The sequence below is a fragment of the Macrosteles quadrilineatus genome, unplaced genomic scaffold, assembly GCF_028750875.1.
Source record: "Macrosteles quadrilineatus isolate MER2022 unplaced genomic scaffold, UCM_ALF_1.0 Scaffold_8__2_contigs__length_117827958, whole genome shotgun sequence".
In the NCBI taxonomy this organism is placed as follows: Eukaryota; Metazoa; Arthropoda; class Insecta; order Hemiptera; family Cicadellidae; genus Macrosteles; species Macrosteles quadrilineatus.
In genome coordinates, this window is record NW_026542601.1 from 7,266,291 (window position 1) to 7,286,496 (window position 20,206).

At 34.1% G+C, this 20,206-nt stretch overlaps 4 protein-coding genes across 7 annotated transcripts; 2 read left to right on the forward strand and 2 right to left on the reverse strand.

The window, feature by feature from the left end:
- Nucleotides 1-3,560: 3,560 nt before the first annotated feature.
- Nucleotides 3,561-5,203, reverse strand: LOC129001419 (ribonuclease H2 subunit C). The gene is made up of 3 exons (XM_054428681.1): nucleotides 4,946-5,203; nucleotides 4,296-4,528; nucleotides 3,561-3,744 (listed from the first exon to the last, which is right to left on the reverse strand). Exons 1-3 carry the CDS (start codon nucleotides 5,079-5,081, stop codon nucleotides 3,721-3,723), a joined length of 393 nt encoding a protein of 130 aa, XP_054284656.1. The 5' UTR covers nucleotides 5,082-5,203; the 3' UTR covers nucleotides 3,561-3,720.
- Nucleotides 5,204-5,931: 728 nt separating this feature from the next.
- LOC129001277 (probable RNA-binding protein 18) lies at nucleotides 5,932-15,773 on the forward strand. 4 transcript variants are annotated; one of them, XM_054428521.1, is made up of 5 exons: nucleotides 5,932-6,171; nucleotides 6,645-6,745; nucleotides 10,365-10,578; nucleotides 11,761-11,834; nucleotides 14,682-15,773. In XM_054428521.1, the coding sequence occupies exons 1-5, from the start codon at nucleotides 6,169-6,171 to the stop codon at nucleotides 14,863-14,865; spliced, it is 576 nt and encodes a 191-aa protein (XP_054284496.1). In that variant the 5' UTR covers nucleotides 5,932-6,168; the 3' UTR covers nucleotides 14,866-15,773. The 4 variants fall into 4 exon arrangements, with proteins under 4 accessions (XP_054284496.1, XP_054284498.1, XP_054284499.1 ...); XM_054428523.1 differs by having other exon boundaries at nucleotides 10,411-10,578; XM_054428524.1 differs by having other exon boundaries at nucleotides 5,932-6,047.
- LOC129001276 (probable mitochondrial glutathione transporter SLC25A40) lies at nucleotides 6,760-7,921 on the forward strand. Its single transcript, XM_054428520.1, has one exon. It carries the CDS (start codon nucleotides 6,890-6,892, stop codon nucleotides 7,883-7,885), a length of 996 nt encoding a protein of 331 aa, XP_054284495.1. The 5' UTR covers nucleotides 6,760-6,889; the 3' UTR covers nucleotides 7,886-7,921.
- A 313-nt stretch (nucleotides 15,774-16,086) lies between the features above and the next one.
- LOC129001381 (probable 28S ribosomal protein S25, mitochondrial) lies at nucleotides 16,087-20,206 on the reverse strand. The gene is made up of 4 exons (XM_054428632.1): nucleotides 19,996-20,206; nucleotides 17,781-17,887; nucleotides 17,474-17,561; nucleotides 16,087-16,334 (listed from the first exon to the last, which is right to left on the reverse strand). Exons 1-4 carry the CDS (start codon nucleotides 20,130-20,132, stop codon nucleotides 16,148-16,150), a joined length of 519 nt encoding a protein of 172 aa, XP_054284607.1. The 5' UTR covers nucleotides 20,133-20,206; the 3' UTR covers nucleotides 16,087-16,147.

Here is a 20,206-nt window from a genome sequence, read left to right on the forward strand (position 1 = left end):
TAATATAATAAAATTAAAACATATATAACAAAGTACCCTTTTAGTAATTATTTTATTTTTCATGACGACATGTTTCGGAACTAAGTCCATTGTCAAGTCATTTTTACCATAACCTCATTCTTTAAACTAACAAAATTAAAAATATAATCATATGTAAAAATAATAAAATATGTTAACTAAATCTTAATACATTTTGGTATTAATTTTTTTCATTATACTATATGAATGTTTTTCTTTCTTTCCTTAGTTTTTCAATTTTATCGTAGATAGGTTGGTTTAATTTTGGAATCATTGTGTTGAGTATGTTGTTGGGGTCCTTTTTGTTGTGTATATAAATATTTAGCTCTTCTTTCACATTAAGTTTCTCACGTTCTTTTTCAAATTCTAAAATAGTTAGATTGTCTTTCATGTTTTTATAACTGTGGTCTGTGTTCATTATATGGTCGGCGAAGTTCGACTTCATTGATGTCTGATTTTTTGATTTCAATGCTTGTAGATGTTCCTTGAATCTTGTTTTAAAAGTTCGAGATGTTTGACCTATATAATACTTGCTACAGTCACTACAGTTTATCTTATAGATTCCTGATTTGTTGTACTTTTCGTCTTCATTATCTTCTGTGTGTTTGATTTTTTTATTGATTAATTGGAAAATATTGTTCTTAGTTCTGTAACTATTACTGAACAACTATAACTATAACTATAACTATAACTGAAAAATTAATACCAAAATGTATTAAGATTTAGTTAACATATTTTATTATTTTTACATATGATTATATTTTTAATTTTGTTAGTTTAAAGAATGAGGTTATGGTAAAAATGACTTGACAATGGACTTAGTTCCGAAACATGTCGTCATGAAAAATAAAATAATTACTAAAAGGGTACTTTGTTATATATGTTTTAATTTTATAAATATATATATATGAATTTGAACGGATGGTGTTTTTGGCCTCTAGGGACCTCAAAACGAAAAAAAAAATTGGTCCCGGGTCCAGGTCTTACCATGAGTACTACGGTAATAGCTTATTCCCTATATGGGAAATTCGCTAAAACATGCTTTATTTTTCACAAAAACTTTGACAAGATTAAATAAAGGCATATACCAACAAAGGTAAACCGTCTGTTGTGGTTGGCACAAAACAATAGTCTTTTAGCAAAAATAATAACAATCTCTAAAAGTATAAAAATAAAAAGCTACTTGAAAACACATCCAAATATTATTATAACACTACAAGCAATACAACAATCAAATTTGTAAATAGGTTGGGAAGTGTAGAACACGTTTAAACTCAGCGGTAGATCACGTGTTTTGTTGATAATAGCAAATACTAGAGGTCGTCCAGTGGTCGAAAACTCAACCAAAAATATGTAATTTACAGACTTCTCTAATTTCAATCCACGCTGTACATAAAACATGTGATTGCAATTTCTTCCATTTTTGTTTTGATTTTCTGATTATATTGCGTTGTTATTTCACCACCAGCATGGCAACCCATAAGGTCCATGTTAATTATTTTAATTTTAAACTATTTTTTGTGCTTATTTCTGCACATCTACAGGAAAATAATACTGTACCTGCAATCGGTGGTCTTTTCCAAATTGCGACTTAAATGTAAACTTAAGACTTGCTCTGTATTATTTGATCAGTGGTCATCATCCGGATTTTTTCCTTTTGTACTGTGTTTAGGTCATGGCTTGATTTTAACATATACTATGATTCTTTGTTTTGTTTACATTTACGTCCTTATTTTTTAACCATCATGCCAATCCATAAGGCCAATGTTGAAATTAAAAAACTTTTTAATTATATAGGCATCATCAAAAATTGAAATTGGTTTGGTCTACACCTTCCAAACATTTGTCAAAACAACCTTGGTAAGTTTGGCTAAAATATGTTCAGCCGTTAAATAAAGTGTTAGAAAGTTTGCATTGAAGTTGATCCCAAAGAGCTTCGCTTCGCTCAATTTAAGAGCTTGATTTAATGACTCACTTTCTACTCTTGTTATGAAGTATAGTATACCATTAATATTTTAACTAAAATCAAAGCATATATACTGGTATATGTTTTTCATTTATTTATTTTTTATTAGTAAGGAAACAGTTCTTTTAAACTTACACCTACTGAAAATCAATGCATTGATTTATTTTTGCTCAATCTTTTTTTATCAACCGTGTTAGAAGAGTAAGAATTAAATTTAACTGTAGTCCTGGTCAAGGAAATCAAAACAATTTTCAAGAAAACAAGTTTGGTTTTTTTTCTTTTTTTACTGGTGTGCTTTTAAGCGACAAGATAATGATTATTCTAAACTTATTTTCCTCAAACATTGCATGCTCAAATCCTATTCTTTTACTCATTTCATGCTAAGCTTTATTATCATTTGCTAGTCAGTAATTGTGATTGCTTTATAGGCCTATTTTGTTATATTTTTTATATGCAGTAGTATTTTTATAGGAATGGTTGTAATTTTTTTGTAACACTTTATTTATTGTAATTAAGTTTTTAGATTAAGTCCAAATGTATGTCAATATGTTTGAAAACACTCAGTTTTTGTGCCAAATAAAATGTTTACAGGCTAATACCAAAATATATGTTGATATTCTTTATCCCTCAAAATCTCTCACATAACAACCATCCTCTATTATAGTTTTTCTGATAAATTTCATACTCAATATATTTTTCTAAAAATGCAAGTAAGAAATAAATTACCAAAATTAATTATTTAAAAGGCTAGCAACATACAACTCATCTTAACCAGTTTTGCATCTTAAATCTCTAAAAATAAAAGTACACAAATGTTAAGTATATCTGTGAAGTTAGAATATTGTTTCTTTTAAATAACTTAGGATGGTATGGACGTCAAAAGGATTAAAATACAGCTTTTAACTCGGTTTTTTTCAAATCTACTAGAGGACCTATGCTGCTCTGCAGCATTAAATTAAATATCATATCCAAGAAATAATCAAATTTATGATTTTTTATTGAGTGATGCAGTATTTTGAACTTAACTGATACAAATGATCAATAGTTCAAATTGAAGGCTATAATTTACTGATTATTTTGAGTCCAAAACATTTTTTTACAACCGGCGACTCCCACAAAAGTTTGTAGTCTTTGTTTAAATTTTGCGACGTCAAGCGTTATCATTGTACAAGAAGTTTGCACTGAAGACTAGACTAGAGCTCGTGTAGCAGGACCGAATTTTAGTAAACAAGTTGAGCGTTTCTAGTGTAGATCAAACATGTTGTACAAAAAAAGTTTATAAAACACAAATTTCCTTTGATCGACTTGGCCGGGGAGCGCTACAACTTGTTGTAAAACATGATTTTTTTGCTGTACAACTTGTTTAATATTTTCCATTGCATTTTTAACCATGTTAAATCCAATTACTACCAATTACTGTTGTACAACAGAAGTTAATTTAACAATTTGCACGCGGCTATTAAGCCTACATAATAACACATTAGAACTATAAAAGTGATGCATACAGCTTAGCAGAATTTTGCAAACAACACAGTTTCATAGTAAAATATTTTGTTTAAAGAAACATAGAGAATACTAAAAAAAAAACTATTTATTACAATGTACAAACAGTGTTAAGTATTAACAAATTCAATTTACACAATATTCATTGCATTTTTCATCTTAATCGTGACGGTACACTTTAATTTGTACTTTAGTTATGTGAAGGTTAAAGATCTTCTGGATCTCGACTTTGGTCATTCATCAACAGGAGAGTGTAACTGGAACAAAAAGTATAAAACAAGTCCATAAAAATTATATTGTTATTTTTTAACTCAGCCAAAAGCACTGTTTGTGAACTGTTGTAGTTAGCTTGTTTATAAACATTTTGATCAAATTTGGCCAATTAATTTATTTCATAATATACCATTGACATGTTACCAACAAAACATGTTTTCCTTGCCTGCAGCAGAAATTTTACTCAACTGACTAAAGAAGGAAGTATCAGTGAGAAACTTAACTTAATCAGTAATTTTCTTGTACTCTTAAGCACTCTGTTGCATTTTACAGCTCATAAGTGCCTGTAAGAATTTTCTTCAGAGGGGTAAACCAAGGGTCAGAGAAAAAGACCATCCTCCACAAACAAGCTTATGTTGTAACATAATTGTTGGAAGCTTTGAAGCAAATATGTTTGTAAACGATTTTAGAATCTGTGTTAATTTTTATGATACAAATTCTGAATGTTAACTTATTAATAATTTTGTTACCTGATTTATACTCTTATTGATTCAGTTATCAGTAAATTAATTAGTTTGATTCACACAAAACTTACTGCTTTTGCTATATCAATCCAATCTAAAGCTGCTAAAAACACATCATTTTTCGTAGGCGATTTATCCCAGTTCCAGTAAACTATTTCATTGAAAGTTTTTGTTACGTGAAGTGTTCTTTCATGAGCGTCGCTTCTTTCTATTTTTTCTTCTAATATCAGTCCAGTAAACCCCTTGGGCAGCTCCACTACTTCACCTTTTAATGGATAGCCTCTGAAGGATGCTTCAAGTTTGCCTGAAAATTGTGAGCTCGATTAGAGACGAGTTGAGTGAGACGAGTTAGAGTAGCGAACAAGCTAACCTGAAGGCAAGTGAGTGCAGCGAACGAGCTCCAACCTAAAGGTGAGTAAGCGTAGCAAACAAACTTCAACCAGGACGTGATTGAGCCATGCGAATACTTATGAAGTTAAACGGGGCAAAGCCCGCGGGTACAGCTAGTATATAATAGTATTATATATCATTAGCAGTGAATGTGTTGAGTTAGACCATAGACCTTTTCCCTACCTTAGCCTATTGCCTAGGCCTATTCAGTATTTATCCATCATTGTAAACTTAGTAGGCCTAGGCCTATTTGAAGAACAACAGGGGAACCAACCTTAAAATATGAATGATTAAACATATATAATAATATAAACTTGTCTTTTCAACTTACCCTCTTTGTTAACAGGCAAAAAATACTGCGAAACCCCTGCATTTCCATCTAAATGTATTTTACAAGGAATGTAGTGTATTGATGTTTTTGATTCTTCCAAATCCTCAGACTTTTTTAAATGAACTGTTCTGACCATCTTGAGCAAACGATAATGAAGTTAACCGTAGTTTAGTTGTAGGCCTACAAGTTAGAATATAACACTAATATAGGCTTGTTTAGTAACCCCCCAAAATAAACACCCTTCCCCTTGATTATTAAATCAAGATCAAGGGTCAAAATCAAAAAGTCAGGTTATGTCAGGCAGGCCAGCGCCAGGTGGTGCAGAATTGGGAATTGGATTTGGAACTGGCTCCAAGCGCGGGTAAATATTCTCATAGAGTAAAGAAATAAAATTGAATGGGGATGATGATTATGGATTGTTGGGAAGGACGAATGATACCCCCGCAGCAGAAAACCTGCCAACTAAGCATATATTCTCCATAAGAATAACATGGGAATTTTAAATTTACAGTTTTTGAATTTCCTACATTCAATAACCGTACAAAAACACCTATGGTGTCTACAGGGAAATTGGTATTGTTTTGTTTTGAGCGTCAAAAATGAGAAAACACTCTTGAGATAACTTATTGCCATTTTTTAGTATCTACTGAAAGTCAACAGTAGGTACTACAAACCGCAAAGAGTTCGAGTCCTTATTATTTTATCCCTTATCTTTTTCCAGGCTTGATGTTGTTTGTAGCTGTAGATGATGCCATGCCATGGATGATGATGTACATAAGTATTTTTGGTAATAATTTAGAATTTTGTTTATAATAACCTGTTCACATATCGTTACTACCACCATTCATTGATTATATAATGCTACCATTAGGCCGAAGTGGTACTCTATGGCAGCGTTGGAACTGGAAAATAAAATAATCAATAAAAAAAAAAACAAACCCAAATCTAATTCTGTCCTAGTCCTAATTCAATTCCTGTCCTATAGTCTAACGCTAGGCCCTATCCCTAACCTCAAAGGTGTAAAATTGTCTTAGCCTTAGCCTTCAGTGAAAACTGAAAACTAAATTCTTATTTTAGACGATTGTGCTGAAACTGTGTAGGGGTAGGCCTTACTTTTTATATATTTATTTTATTTTGTTAAGTCTAGTAGGTACAGATTTTTAATTTACATGTAAAGTCAAGACGCTGTTACTTTTCCAAAAACCAATCTTAAGTTATCTAAGATGGTAAGTCTATTTAGTTTTTAAAATCTCTTTAGGCTCTTAAGATTTGCCTGATTTTATCTAAGTTAATAACTGTTTTTTTACAATTAAGTTTAGTACGCCTAGGTTAAATGTTATGCTCATAAGTTATTTATAAAAAGTGTTGTGCCATAAAGTTGTATAAAGTGTGTACCTATAAAGGGCTGCACTTTACTTGACGTCCTACACTCATTCGAATGAAAATATCGATCGATATATCGATTAATCGATTGCTTCATTCGATATATCGTTTGGTTAGTTAGGTAAGGTTAACCTAACCTAACTAACCAAACGATATATCGAATGAAAGAATCGATTGAAAATATCGAATCGAAAAAACCAATCGAATGAGTGTAGGACGTCAAGTAAAGTGCAGCCCTATAAAGTTAACCACAACATTTTTCAGTCTGCCACGGTAACGAGACTGTTACCTATCTCAAGTTATTGATTTTTTTCAGCCATTAGAGAAAGTACTTCCTGTCCCTGAGCCTCCTGCAATACAACAATCATTAGAGAATCGTAGACTTTGGATTGGAAATTTAGATGCTTCTGTTAGTGAGTGAGTATTGAACCTCAAAATCCAATCTTTTGATAAAAAAAGTTAGGAAAAAACTAAGGGTGTGTTCATAATTGGCATGATATGTTATGACTTAAGCAATGAGTGATTATTATTTTGCCTTCACATAATAGTTACAGGAAAATAATGGACAGTGGCCCGCTTCGTGTAACTCCATTGCAAAACATGACGTCAGCTTTTGTTGGGGCTACTGTAACTTCTTTGGTAATGACTCCATTAGATGTGGTAAAGACCAGACTTCAAATGCAGCAAGGAAATGTAAACAAATTCTACTTTTATTGTAACGGATTAACCGATCACTTGTGCCCAACCTTACCAAAGGAGGATGTGTGGTATCGCAAGCCAAGCAAGTTTAATGGAACCTTAGATGGAATGTTGAAGATAATTCGACAGGAAGGAATGTTTTCACTATGGTCAGGCCTCAGCCCCACGCTAGTGTTAGCTTTGCCAACTACCGTTCTCTACATGGCTTTATTTGAAGAAATCAAATTTCAGCTGATGGATCACTACAGTCGTGATCGTAAACAACCTCTTTGGATACCATTCTTGTCTGCTTCTACTGCTAGATTTTTTACAACGGTTGTTGCTGGGCCGTTAGAACTGATCAGAACAAAAATGCAAGCTAAACGCATGAGTTATTTAGAAATACACAGAGCAACTCTAAGTCTTGTGCGTTTTAAGGGACTTGGAGGTCTTTGGAAGGGAGTTAGTGCCACTTTGGTAAGGGATATTTCTTTTTCGGGTATATATTGGGTTGTCTATGAATCCTTGAAACAAATTTTAGACAACGAAACAAAACCAACATTCACAAAAAGTTTTTTAGCTGGATCCACTGCCGGAGTGATTTCAGCCGTAGTTACAACACCTTTTGATGTCGTCAAAACACATGTGCAGCTTATAGCTGCTGAAGAAATACTTACCGAGGCACCAACCAAACATAAAATTAGAGTGTTTTCTACAATCTGTAAAATTTGCACACAAAATGGATTAAGGGGTCTTTTTGTTGGTGTAGTACCTAGGACAATCAGAGTTGCCCCTTCGTGCGCGATATTGATAGCTACATTTGAATGTGGAAAAAGATTTTTTCAAGATTATAATAAAAAGATTGAATTAGGAAACTAATGTTTACTCAATGTCAATAAAGTTGTTCTGAATAAATTTTGATTAATTTTACTGTCTGCGCATTTAGCCTAGGCAAAACTCAATGAATCTCTCAAGCTGTCCACTATTGATTTCAGATGAACCATTGGTTCCAAAATGATGAAATGGAAAATGTTCCAAATTACCAACCCTAAGGAATAGGTTGAAAATAGTTTTTATGTTTTTTATTGCAGAAAGTATTGAAACCAGAGGTTCACTAGTTAAAATCTCACAATTATTATAAAATAAAATATATTGATGTTGTATTATATGTAATTTTAAAGCTCTTGTTAATACAAACATCTTGGTGGAATCAGAATTTGACTATTTTTATTCATTAAAAAATGGTGGCTTATTGTGGACAATTTGGCACTACATTTTGAATAGGCTACCTATATTTTTCTTGAAATTATATCTTTATTAAATTATATATTTATCTTTACTCTAATTAAAGTTTTGAATTGGTTATGAGTTAAAAACTTTATTTTGATATTCAATATTACATTAATATTACAAAACAAAACAAAAATTTAAATAGTTAAAATGTGATACAGCATCATGGTCTAAGGCTTTTCATTTTAAAGGTATGGAAACTATAAACTACCTTTATATTCAAGCCTTATCCGTAACTCTTTTAGTTTTTAAGTCATTGACTAAAAGAGATACAGATAAAGTTTAAATTTGAAAGATGCTCGGAATTGTAATAAACTCATAAGGTTTGTCATACATGAACGCTGTATAAATGTCCACTTTTACTGTACGTTAAACATAAACAGATTTATGGCTGAATTATTTACATTGAAATTATTTTTTATCTTAAGAAGTATCGGCCTTGCATTTGCCGGTCCACATGGGCCACTGAGGCCTATGCGTGGAACTTATCTGGCAAAGCATGGGGTGAGCCAGTACAGTACAAAAATGAACTGTAATTATAAAAAATAGTGGCAGGTACCAGGATCCGACCCAAGACATTGCTGACTTTTCCATGGCGCTACCAACTAAGCCACCAACTCACCATTGAATAACCTTTTAGCGTATACCTTTACGTTACTGTACATTACATGTCCTGATCCAGTGCTAAAATGAAAATTTCACTTGAAACTTTTTCAAGGGACTTTATTAGATTTTTTCAAGGGTTTGAATGGAATAATTCGTTTATGGTAGGCCTAGGCCCTATCATTTGATGAAATTATTTATTCCTAGAAATACTTAAAAATACATAAAAAGGCCAAAGAGAATAAGAGCCTTAACTGATCTTCTAAAAATATTTTGATGAGCAATTTTTTTGACCCCCTTTCATCTGTAAGAAACCTTTATTCCAAATCTCATCTCAACATTTTATAGGTAGGGCCTATCTAAGAATTTTGGTTCGTTTCATTATTTCCTTTTACTGTATGTAGTATTGTTATTAACTTTCTCCTTTTATTTATTGACTTAGCAGTAATGAAAATTAGCAGAAATTCTGGAAAAGTTTGGATTTAAAAAAGGACTCTGTAACTTTATAAAATGGAGTACCAGTAAATGCCATGGATTCAAAGAACTTTGACTCGTACTTGCAGTTAATTATAAACTGATATTCTTTTCCTTCTTGGCCATCATCATAGCCTACCAGTCTGTGAAGTATTTTTATGGTAAGTTACAAGGCTACAGTAACTAGATTTTCAGTTAACATTGGTATCCAATTTTCAAAAGTTAATAAATCGATCAATAAAACTTCTCCCCAATACATTGCAAAAATAATGTTCTCAAAATTACCTAATAGTTTAAAGTATCCCGAACCCTGATATAGTTCTTAGCGTGTCTCCTACGGTAATAGCTTCTTCCCAATCTAGGGGTTATTCTCTAAAAACAATGATTTTCAAGCTGATAGAGGGCAAGAAAAAAATAATCTGATTTTCCCTTGGAACCATTGGTTTTTAATTTTCTCATTACGTGCAGTAGTGTTTTTATTCAATAAAATTTAAACCATATGTTTTTATGTTATCATTTCACCCCAGAAAATGCTACATTCAGTAGTAGTAATGAAATAACCGTTACATCCACATGTTAAATTTGTCGCCAGATTTTTAATCAAATTTGTCGTAGTTTATGTGAGCTACCGACAATTTGTAATTTATGTCGAATACACTAACTTTTTTACCAAGTTAAACTGATCTAATAACTTATTTATGGCTATAGCAACTCTGTTATGACTTCTCACCTTGGTCAGCAACAAAAAATAAGATAGAAAACAGAATTTTAGACACTAGCGGTTTATAAGACGGTTAAGAATTTTAAACATTTTTTTTATGACTGGCTCCACATAACTACGTTTCTTTTTTAATAAAAAAATGGCAACAGCTGGTCCATATGGGATACTCCAGTATCCAATCAAAGCCATTACTTAAAGAGTCTACCAATTGAAGTTCTTCCGTTCATTTTAGGCACAACTAATCTTGGCTACGTTTATTTTGTTTTATTGGTATCACCTCCTGAAAACTCTCGAAAAATATGGGCGCCTGGAAAAGTTTGACATGTTGTTTCACCGGACTGGGCCGCTGGCTGGGCAACCAAGGGGTTATGCCTTTGTTACCTACTCCACCAAAGAAGAGGCAGAGCAGATGAAAGAGGCTTTAGATGGGAAGAAGATGGGGAACAAGTACATTGCCGTGCGATGGGCCCACAACTTGAATACGGTAAGCAAAGGATACCTCCTGATAATATATCAAAGGTTCTCTGTGGATCTGTACCCTACTTGAGTGTAATCATTAGCGTTTGGGGTGAGTGGGGGGGTTGGGTACTTTGGTGAGAGGACCAAGGGTCTGTTTAAAACCAGCTGGACAATGGTTTGTTTTGAATAGTGTATAGTATATTTCGTAGCTGGGGCCGAAAATGAGGTTTTGCCGCCTCAAGATAGTTTTTAAGTTTGAGACAAAGTCGAGAACCTACGATCGAGGGCTGCAAAACCATTTCGGCCCGTGGTACGAACGCTATTTTTCACTACACTATACAAAATTTAGAAAATATATACAATAAATGCACACAACTACAATTTTAAGGGTATATGAAGAAATAATTTGAGGGATCAGCAAAAATAATATATAGATGCAAGGCAGCGGTGACAATAAAGTAAGTCTATTGCAATGATATGGATACTGATTGTGTATTTAATATGCATTAATGTTTTAAGAAAGTAAGCTGATTTTCATCCCTAGGGATGTAAAAACCTGCTTCGACAACCAATAGACGACAGCTGGCACCCTGTTGGTAATCCTTGTTACTTTAATGCTATTGAACATCATAGAACAGAACCAACTTGTTTAATTGAAACAGCTGTTAAGATTCATTATTCCTTTTAAATATGAAAAATCATAAGGTTAACATGGGAGACTCCAGAGCCACTGGGGCGGAGCCCGAAAGCCCGATCAGAATAAAAACTACTTAGTTTTCCTATTTAATGCCCAAAGAATCGGTGTACCCAATTTCAGCCTCCTAGGTAAATGGGGAGTGGGAGAATTAGTGATGAGGGAGTGAGGGCTTTGCCTTTTATATATATAGATTTAAGCTTAAAAACAGGGTTATCAGTCACTTTAGCATGTTTTGTACGTTTTATCATTACTTTTTTAGGGACTTATATCCCTACAAGCCACTAGTAAATAATAATTTGTTTTATTCACAAACGCTTTTGGAAACTAGGTGGTTTCCATGATCAAGTAATTATTAAGTAAATATTTATTTTTTTGTACTAGTGTAAACACAGCCTGATGATGGAAATCTAGTTTCTAAAAGCGCTTGTGAATAGAACAAATTATTATTTATTGGCCTTGTTGAACATTAAAATTTGGTTATACATTTCATTCATGATATCTATTTTTCAGGAAGAAAAAGAAAAACAGAAGGTTGAGCTTGATATTCCAGTTTTAACAGGAGGGAAGAATGAACAAAAAGTAAGGTATGTTAAAAAAACACTATTGTTAAAGCATATAATATTGTATAAACACATTTTTCTCCACCATCATCAAATAGTAAAATCACTCACAGAGAGGCATGCAAATCAAATTAATTTGATAGATGTTGAGGTATTATGGTCATTTTATGTAAGTATTTCCAATCAAGTAGGCTTACTTAACAGGTTCAGTCGCAGCCGTCACACTCCCCTGTATGTAAGGCTTCCCTCCACACGGGAGTGAGTGTGTTAAATTAATCCAATATATTTAAACTCAACTAGGATTATCTTGCTGTGATGGTGTATCCCATATTCTAAAGCACAGTGATTTCCGACAACTGTCATTTTGTTTATTGTATAATATACACTTTCTCATGATGGATAGCCTCTGGATCATTAAAATTAGCAGAATATGGTTTATTTTACCTTGCCTAAAATGATCCTGTGTAGTCGTCAAACACGACAGCTGTTTCGTGCTACAATGAGCACATCTTCAAGGTGAAGAAACACAAAATCAAATCATTTAGCCCGCGTTGAGCACGTCAAAAAACACATAAAGTACATGAAGTTCACACAAACACACATATTAAAACACTTGGCCAAGTACCGCGAACACGCTACAATATTCAATGCAATCTATATAATCATAATTGATGGTGTGGTTGGAGGCCTTGAGGATTTTGAAGCCCTCTTTTAAAATGCCATTCAATGAATGTAGTCCTTGGTGGTAGTCTGTGACAAGAGCAATGTTTTGGCTATTTCGTTTTTCATTATTTGGTTGTGGATGGTCTTGCGCTAAGCGGATTTGGTTCTCTACCAGCTTTCTAGGGTAACCCCTTTTTATGAATGCGTCAGATATTTTGTTATTGAACTTGTTTAATTCATCATCGTTGCTGCAGATCCTTTTGCCCCTGATGGCTTGACTGAACGGGATGGATCTTTTGGTGTTCTTTGGGTGGTTGCTGTTAAAATGTAAATATTGTAGATGGTTGGTAGGCTTGAAGTGTACACCGGTTTGTATGAGTCCATCTTGAATATTTATTTCTAGGTCCAGGAAAACTATTGTTGATGTTGAGATGTTGCTGGTGAATTTAAGGGAACTGAAACTGTTAAGGCTGTCAATAAACTGTTTTAAGGAGTCTGAGCCTGAGGTCCACAAGATAAAAATATCGTCTATAAACCGGAACCAACACAAAGGTTGTACTTTTTGGGATTGTAGGAAACATTTTTCGAGTTTCCCCATGAACAGATTTGCGTAGGATGGGGCCATCCTCGTACCCATGGCAGTGCCTTTAGTTTGTAAGTAGTTTCTACCTTCAAATTGAAAATTGTTTTTTTCTAGAATGAACTTAACCATGTTCAGTAGGAAAGAAGTTGAGGGCTTAGTGTTTTTGGGGCGTTGATCCAGGAAAAATTCTATAGCCGCAAGTCCATGTGTAAGGGGGATGTTAGTGTACAGGGAAGTTACATCTATGGTAGCCAAAATCGTCCCAGGAGGAAGAGGTGTTGGTATGGTTGTCAGCCGTTCTAAGAAGTGGTTGGTGTCTTTAACATGTGAAGGCAATTCTCTGACAAAAGGTTGCAGGTGAGAATCTACATATGCCGAGATTCTTTCCGTGGCAGAATTGCAACTGGCAACTATAGGTCGGCCAGGGGGTGGAAAAACGTTTTTGTGTATCTTGGGCAGTATGTAAAATTGAGGGGTAGAGGGGTTGTCATTTATGAGTAGTCTTATTGATTCAGGGGAAATATTTTGGAGAGGTGCTTCTTTAACGAGCCACTGTGTGAGTTCAGTATTAAAATCGTTGGTTGGGTTTTCATCAATCTCTTTGTAGGTGTCTTTGTCGGATAACTGTTTGTAGGCTTCAGCAGTGTAATCTTGTTTGTTCCGATATTTTTATCTTGTGGACCTCAGGCTCAGACTCCTTAAAACAGTTTATTGACAGCCTTAACAGTTTCAGTTCCCTTAAATTCACCAGCAACATCTCAACATCAACAATAGTTTTCCTGGACCTAGAAATAAATATTCAAGATGGACTCATACAAACCGGTGTACACTTCAAGCCTACCAACCATCTACAATATTTACATTTTAACAGCAACCACCCAAAGAACACCAAAAGATCCATCCCGTTCAGTCAAGCCATCAGGGGCAAAAGGATCTGCAGCAACGATGATGAATTAAACAAGTTCAATAACAAAATATCTGACGCATTCATAAAAAGGGGTTACCCTAGAAAGCTGGTAGAGAACCAAATCCGCTTAGCGCAAGACCATCCACAACCAAATAATGAAAAACGAAATAGCCAAAACATTGCTCTTGTCACAGACTACCACCAAGGACTACATTCATTGAATGGCATTTTAAAAGAGGGCTTCAAAATCCTCAAGGCCTCCAACCACACCATCAATTTTTTGAAAGATCCACCTAACATTGTTATATAATCATAATGTTTAATATAACTCCCATACATTTCATGATAGGCTAATTAAAATTTTGATAATATTTCAAAATTAAATTTTTGAACAATTCAATTAATTGATGTCTGAGTGATGAACATGTTAACATAAAATACAATTTATGATTTTAAAATCTTACTTTTAATTTTTAAATTCTTGTTTTTTGAAAGATTAGCTGGGCAACTGAGTGGATCTAATGTTCACCTTGTATCCAGAATGTTGCTGGATTAATCCTGAATAATGAAGAAGTTTTTTGATTGTTTGTACACTGTCCTTAGCTAAGGAACCGGTCAGTTCTAGCAAAGCTTCTATAATATTCATATCACTCATCCTTCACTAACATTTCCTTTGTGTGTAATCAAATCATTGTTATCCCAGAAAAATTTGTTCCAGTCGAACTACAAAAATACAAGCAATAGAGGCGAAGTTGAAAATGATGGAGAGCAACTCAGAAAGTGAATTTCAACTGAACGGAGGGCCGAGCGGTGTTCGATTACATCAAGCTATTAACAGAGGAAGACAAACAAGATCATACCATAAGACAAAAATGTACACAAAACCATACCACCGTAGGTGATTGAACTGTATTCAAAATGAGGATTACCATAATTCATTTTTTATTTTGAATTAACGCTCCTGCCTATCCAAATCTTAAGGCGTGTTTACACCAAAGTTTACAACTAAAAAATTAGAGCAACTATTGGGAGATTTTTTTGGAAAACTAAAAGTTTCACTTCTCTAACTTGAAGCAACAACTGGAAACAACCGACATCGCGACCAGGGTGTGTGAAGGGGCGACAGTTCTCCTCTTGTTTTCAACAAGTTGCTTACACAAAGCGTGCCGCAACATGTCTTTCACTTTTAGAAGTCAACTTTCTAACTTTGATCTTACCGACACTCCACAGCAAACTAAAATTTAGTGCAAGTCTTGTCTATCTACTAGTGGAAGACTGAAAAAGTTACTGTATTTTGTAGAAAAAGCAACTAAGGGAAAAATAGTGGAAGACTTTGGTGTAAACGCGGCTATAAATGTATATAGTGATGGATACAGTGTAAATGTAAGATCATAGACAAATAGAATAAATATAGACTGTCAAAGGAAGGTTACGGCGCCCACCGCTAGGGTTTGCCGTGTAGTTACGGCTCACACCGCTGCAGGCGGGGAGCGCAGGAGCCATATGCGACCAGCAGACGCTGCAGTGGTGTGCGCCGTAACTACACGGCAAACCTAGCGATGGGCGCCAAAACTTCTGCTAACCACAGCACAGCTGACGGTCTATATTTATTCTTTTTGTCTATGGTAAGATACAGGTACTTTTTTATTGTATGCTCAATAGCTGCGATGCCCTGTCCCAAAGTATTCAATTTAGTTTATAGATTGTCATTTAATCATAGTTATATTGTATTCAAATGCCATCCAAGAGAAACAGAATCTAATTTTGAAACTTTGAATTAGGCCTACTTAAAAAAGTTCACTGATCTGTACTATGGATGGTGATGGTACAATAATGTTGTAAAAATGTAAATATGTGGAATGTTTGATAAAAAAATGTGTTTTAAACCTTGTTTTCCTCTTTTATTTAGTACCTATAAACATATCTTATCCAAATAATGAACATTTTTAGCAAACGAACATTACTTACTTAACTAGGTTTTTACCTGGTTTTTACTTAGGTACAAACAAACCAGCAACCTTCATATTTGAAGGCAAGCCCTTTAGCACCTCTTATAACCAGAATTACGGGACTCCTTTTTTCCCACAGTACAGCTAGAAGTTTCAGGTGGAACTGATTTCGCCTTTGCTTAAACAATACATTTATTTACAAAATTACAGACAACTAACTACAAAACATATTAACTTAAAGGGTCCCTTCCTCCCTCATCTTGCGTATGTATTTCCCCCTCATGTGGAAGGGAAGCGGAACAGCTCCCGGACAGGGAATTTGTCCTGGAACTTCACAAATGCAGGCTTTTTCACACATATAGCCGAAGTTGGCAGGATTGTCCTTCTTTTCTCTCGCTTGAGCTTCTGCTTTCAGAACTTCCCTGAAATAAAATATGTTATTATTGTAAGAGCAAAAAGCATGTCCCTAAAGTCAAATATTTTATTATTGTAATAAGCAATACCAGAACGCCAGAAGGACCCAAATTGAGAGAGTTGAAGCTCTGGGGTCAGCAAGCATACTTTTGAAAGAGTACTCGAATTTTAATACCTAGGAGTCCCTATTAACTTGAACAACGAAAGAGGAATAGAAATAGGAGAAAGACTGATTGCAACAACCAAATGTTTCTGGAGCTAATACAAAATTAGTTGAAAAAACTATCTAAAAACACCAAATTAAAATGTTGAGGAAGATTTGTTGACCTATAAATGAAGAAGGTACATGGCGAATAAGAAAATACTGAGAACTGTACAAAGAACCGGACATCGTAGCCATAGTTAAGGAGTAGGTGACTGAGAAAGGCAGGCCATGTAGAAAGAAGGGAAGTATACTGAAGAAGATCAGCAATGGACGACCAAGAGGCACTAGCCCGCTATGAAGACCGAAGCCAGTGGAAAGACCAAATCCAGAAGGATCTACACAGAATGGGGGTAACTCTCGACCTAGCGGCAGACCGGCAGCAGCGGAGGCATCTTGTTGGCGAGGCCAAAAACTTTCTTAGGTGTGAGTGGCCAAGAAGGTAAGCTAAGGTAATAGGCAAAGCCATTATAAAAAGGTATTGAAACCCCACTTTTAACACACACATAGCTGTGGGGTTTTATTCAATCTGTCCATTATTAGTAAGCTAGTAATTAAAAATTCTACGGATTTTGAATTGATCGAAACCATTTGCCTATTTTTATATTGTTTACATAATTTTAAAAATATAAAACTTCTGGAGAACATGCACACGAAAAAGATGGGTAATGTGTAGAAATATGCCTAATCAGAAGTAAAAAGCTCATCATTCACCACAGCCAACCACAGTTTATTCATGAGTGGCCTCTTCTACTTACTCTGCCAAGTGAACAGACAACCAAGATGGAAAACCATCCCACACAATACCATATATCCATATCTAAAAAAAATGCATCCAAAAACAACCATATACACCAATTAACTTACTATATATCATATCATACTAAAAATATGAAACATACTTGATGAAAGAACCTTTGTAATGTTGCCAATTACAAAACTTACTCTGGTTTTCCCAGCACTTTTAAGACATGTGCTAAAATATCTTCTTTTTTCTTACCATCCACATCAATCAGCATGCTTTCATTATTATCTGAAACAAATTATCGAGGAATAATAAAAAGCATATGAAAGAGGCCCTTAAGTTATGTGTCTCACTTTAAGTTTCTGAATTTTAAGATATGTCAGGCGGCATAAGGTGAAAAGAGTGTTGAAGTTGTATTTCTTACGCTTTTTATGTGGTGAACAGACAGAATACTGCTAAGTATTCTATGTGACTAGTCTAATGAAAATACTTAATTAATTTACATACCAAAATAGCAAGTGATGAAGGGTGAAGGAGTCAGGTTTCTAAGAGTGAGGATCTGAACACTCGGGTTCTTGTACTGTAGTTGAGGCAGATACCAAAACACAAATTTCCTGAAAATGCCATACAAATTTTAACACAAATGACAAAAGGCCCAAATCACATCAAATTAATCAATTTCTATTAGCACCATGGCTATTTGATGAGTTAGATAGACCATTAAAAAGTAGATACCTCCAAAGTAATATAGATATTGATATTTGGATCCGATATTATCGTGATATCGATATTAGAGGCTGGAATTGTTATCGATATCTAATATCGATATATTGCTGTTATCGCAACAACCCTAGTTCACTCATCTCCTTTTTTCGTATTGATAGTGATAGAAAAGTTAGAAATAAACACAAAACACAGCTAAGTCAAATATTTTCAGAGGAATAAATTATAGTTGTAGGCAAGAGTCAATAAACATTATTATTTTAATAACTTTAGTACCTAATGTAATATTAATCGAAGCTTTCCAAATCTATCGTAATGCTATGGAAAATTTTTTGTCAAAATTAAAGAAACTAGCAACCATTTTGTTACGAGACAGGATGTTTATTTATAGCCTATCACTGGAGGCTTGAGTCACAAAAACTATCTTGACCTTTGTAGTCGTTAGCCCCCTCCACTGCCCTCCCTACAAGCTGCATTGTTTGTTTACTCCAGCGATAAGACAATTCTAGTTTATGATACAAAAATAGCGTTATATTATACGATCGAGGGCGGATAGGCTAATCCTATTACGATTGCGAGATCCGTTAAGAAGGGGTCTACTGTAATAGTAATTTTAGGTTGTTAAATTATTATTAGGCCTAATGCAAATTTGTAAGAATCAATTACACTGTGTAACTTCATTGGATATTGTTTCTGCTGCCATCATATTGTTAGCATTAATTTTTGTATTGGTGTATCACTGTTTGTTGATAAATAAATGGGTACAGTTTCTTAACTGGGCTATCCTAATATCGATTGAAACTATCAAATTGAAAATGTTGTATAGTAATCGATATTTTTAAATAGCCTATATCTATTATAAAATTAAACTATCATAACCTAACCTAACCAACCAAACTTGCTGATCGTGAAAAAATCACATGAAAGTTTACTAATCGTATCGATAGTTTTAATCGATATTAGCATAGCCCAGTTAAGAAACCCCTATAAAGTTAGCCTACATTGCAATTATGAGAACAACTTTGTGAAGCAATCACAAACGTTTTTAAGAGGAAATAATACACTATACGCTAAATTTTTGCAGTGCAGTTCCCATACGGAACTACGACTAGCCTAACCCTCCGAGTGTTATTTGCCGCTGCATCGACACATAACACACTTTGTGTAGTGTTTTGTGTCGCTGCAGCGACTCACAAACACTGTTTACGGCGAAGGCTCTATGACTGACAAAATCGGATTGAACTGGATAGAGTTAGGTATTGTTTTATTTGACAGATTCAGAGCTTTCTCCGGAGGTCTGTCTCTAAGCGCTTTTCATTTTAGTTCCGAAAATATTGTAGCAGACAGCTGACATGTGTATTTGTAAACAGCTTGGTTAACCTCGCACCGATGACTGATGTGTTTTATTACGTTTATCATTGTTTTAGTGTTAAAAATCAAAAGTAGTGATATACGTGGTGCATTATAAGAAGATTTAAGTGATTTTGAAGGGCTGGTTGATGATCCTGAAGAAGTAGGTACCTAGTGATATTGGTGTAAATTATCAGCCAGATTCCTAGCTATGGTTAGGCTAAGCATTCTTAGCTAAACGCAATGTACTGAAATCTGTTTTTTGCCCATAACTTATTTATTTGCAAATCTACTTCCTTATATTATTATATATTTTTAATCCTCATAAAAATTTTTTCAAATATTTATAGGCCTATAATTTATACAATTTCATTGAGCGCACTTTTTTTTTACCTAAAAAATTTTTTTGAAACAAATGTTTCTTATGTTTTATGTATAATATTGAAACCCATGATTTTCCAAACAAAATGGTATATAGAACAGTATAATTAACATTGTTTTCAAGCTTCTCAGATCCGTTTTAATGAAACCTTGCAAATGAGCAAAAAATAGGCAGACATTAAGGCCAAAACAAGGGACACTCGGAGGGTTAAGTGAATTAGGCCTAACAACTTGTAGAAAAGCTATTTTAGATGTTAACAAAACTAACCTGGCACCTTCATGATGATCTCCTTTAGTATTGTAATTAATGCAAAATATTTGTAAGGAATCTTTAAATAGTACTTTGCCAGCCTCTAAATACTTTAATGTGTACCGAATCGGTTCAATACCTTTCATAAACGGCATGTTTGGTTAGTTTAATTACTCAACCTCAACAATTTATCAGTTATCAACAACAGAACTCTCTCGTAAACATAACC

Bases quoted from the DNA above. Each gene is read 5' to 3' on its own strand.
- LOC129001381 (XM_054428632.1), bottom strand. From the start codon at position 20,132: ATGCCGTTTATGAAAGGTATTGAACCGATTCGGTACACATTAAAGTAT. The intron at 17,888-19,995 runs GTTAGTTTTGTT...TGGCATTTTCAG, and splicing joins GATCATCATGAAGGTGCCAG to GAAATTTGTGTTTTGGTATC. The intron at 17,562-17,780 runs GTATGTAAATTA...AATTTGTTTCAG, and splicing joins CTTCATCACTTGCTATTTTG to ATAATAATGAAAGCATGCTG.
- LOC129001419 (XM_054428681.1), bottom strand. From the start codon at position 5,081: ATGGTCAGAACAGTTCATTTAAAAAAGTCTGAGGATTTGGAAGAATCA. The intron at 4,529-4,945 runs GTAAGTTGAAAA...CACAATTTTCAG, and splicing joins TTTGCCTGTTAACAAAGAGG to GCAAACTTGAAGCATCCTTC. The intron at 3,745-4,295 runs GTAAGTTTTGTG...TTTTTGTTCCAG, and splicing joins GGATTGATATAGCAAAAGCA to TTACACTCTCCTGTTGATGA.
- LOC129001276 (XM_054428520.1), top strand. From the start codon at position 6,890: ATGGACAGTGGCCCGCTTCGTGTAACTCCATTGCAAAACATGACGTCA.
- LOC129001277 (XM_054428521.1), top strand. The intron at 6,746-10,364 runs GTGAGTATTGAA...TTTGTTTTATTG, and splicing joins TTAGATGCTTCTGTTAGTGA to GTATCACCTCCTGAAAACTC. The intron at 10,579-11,760 runs GTAAGCAAAGGA...TCTATTTTTCAG, and splicing joins GGGCCCACAACTTGAATACG to GAAGAAAAAGAAAAACAGAA.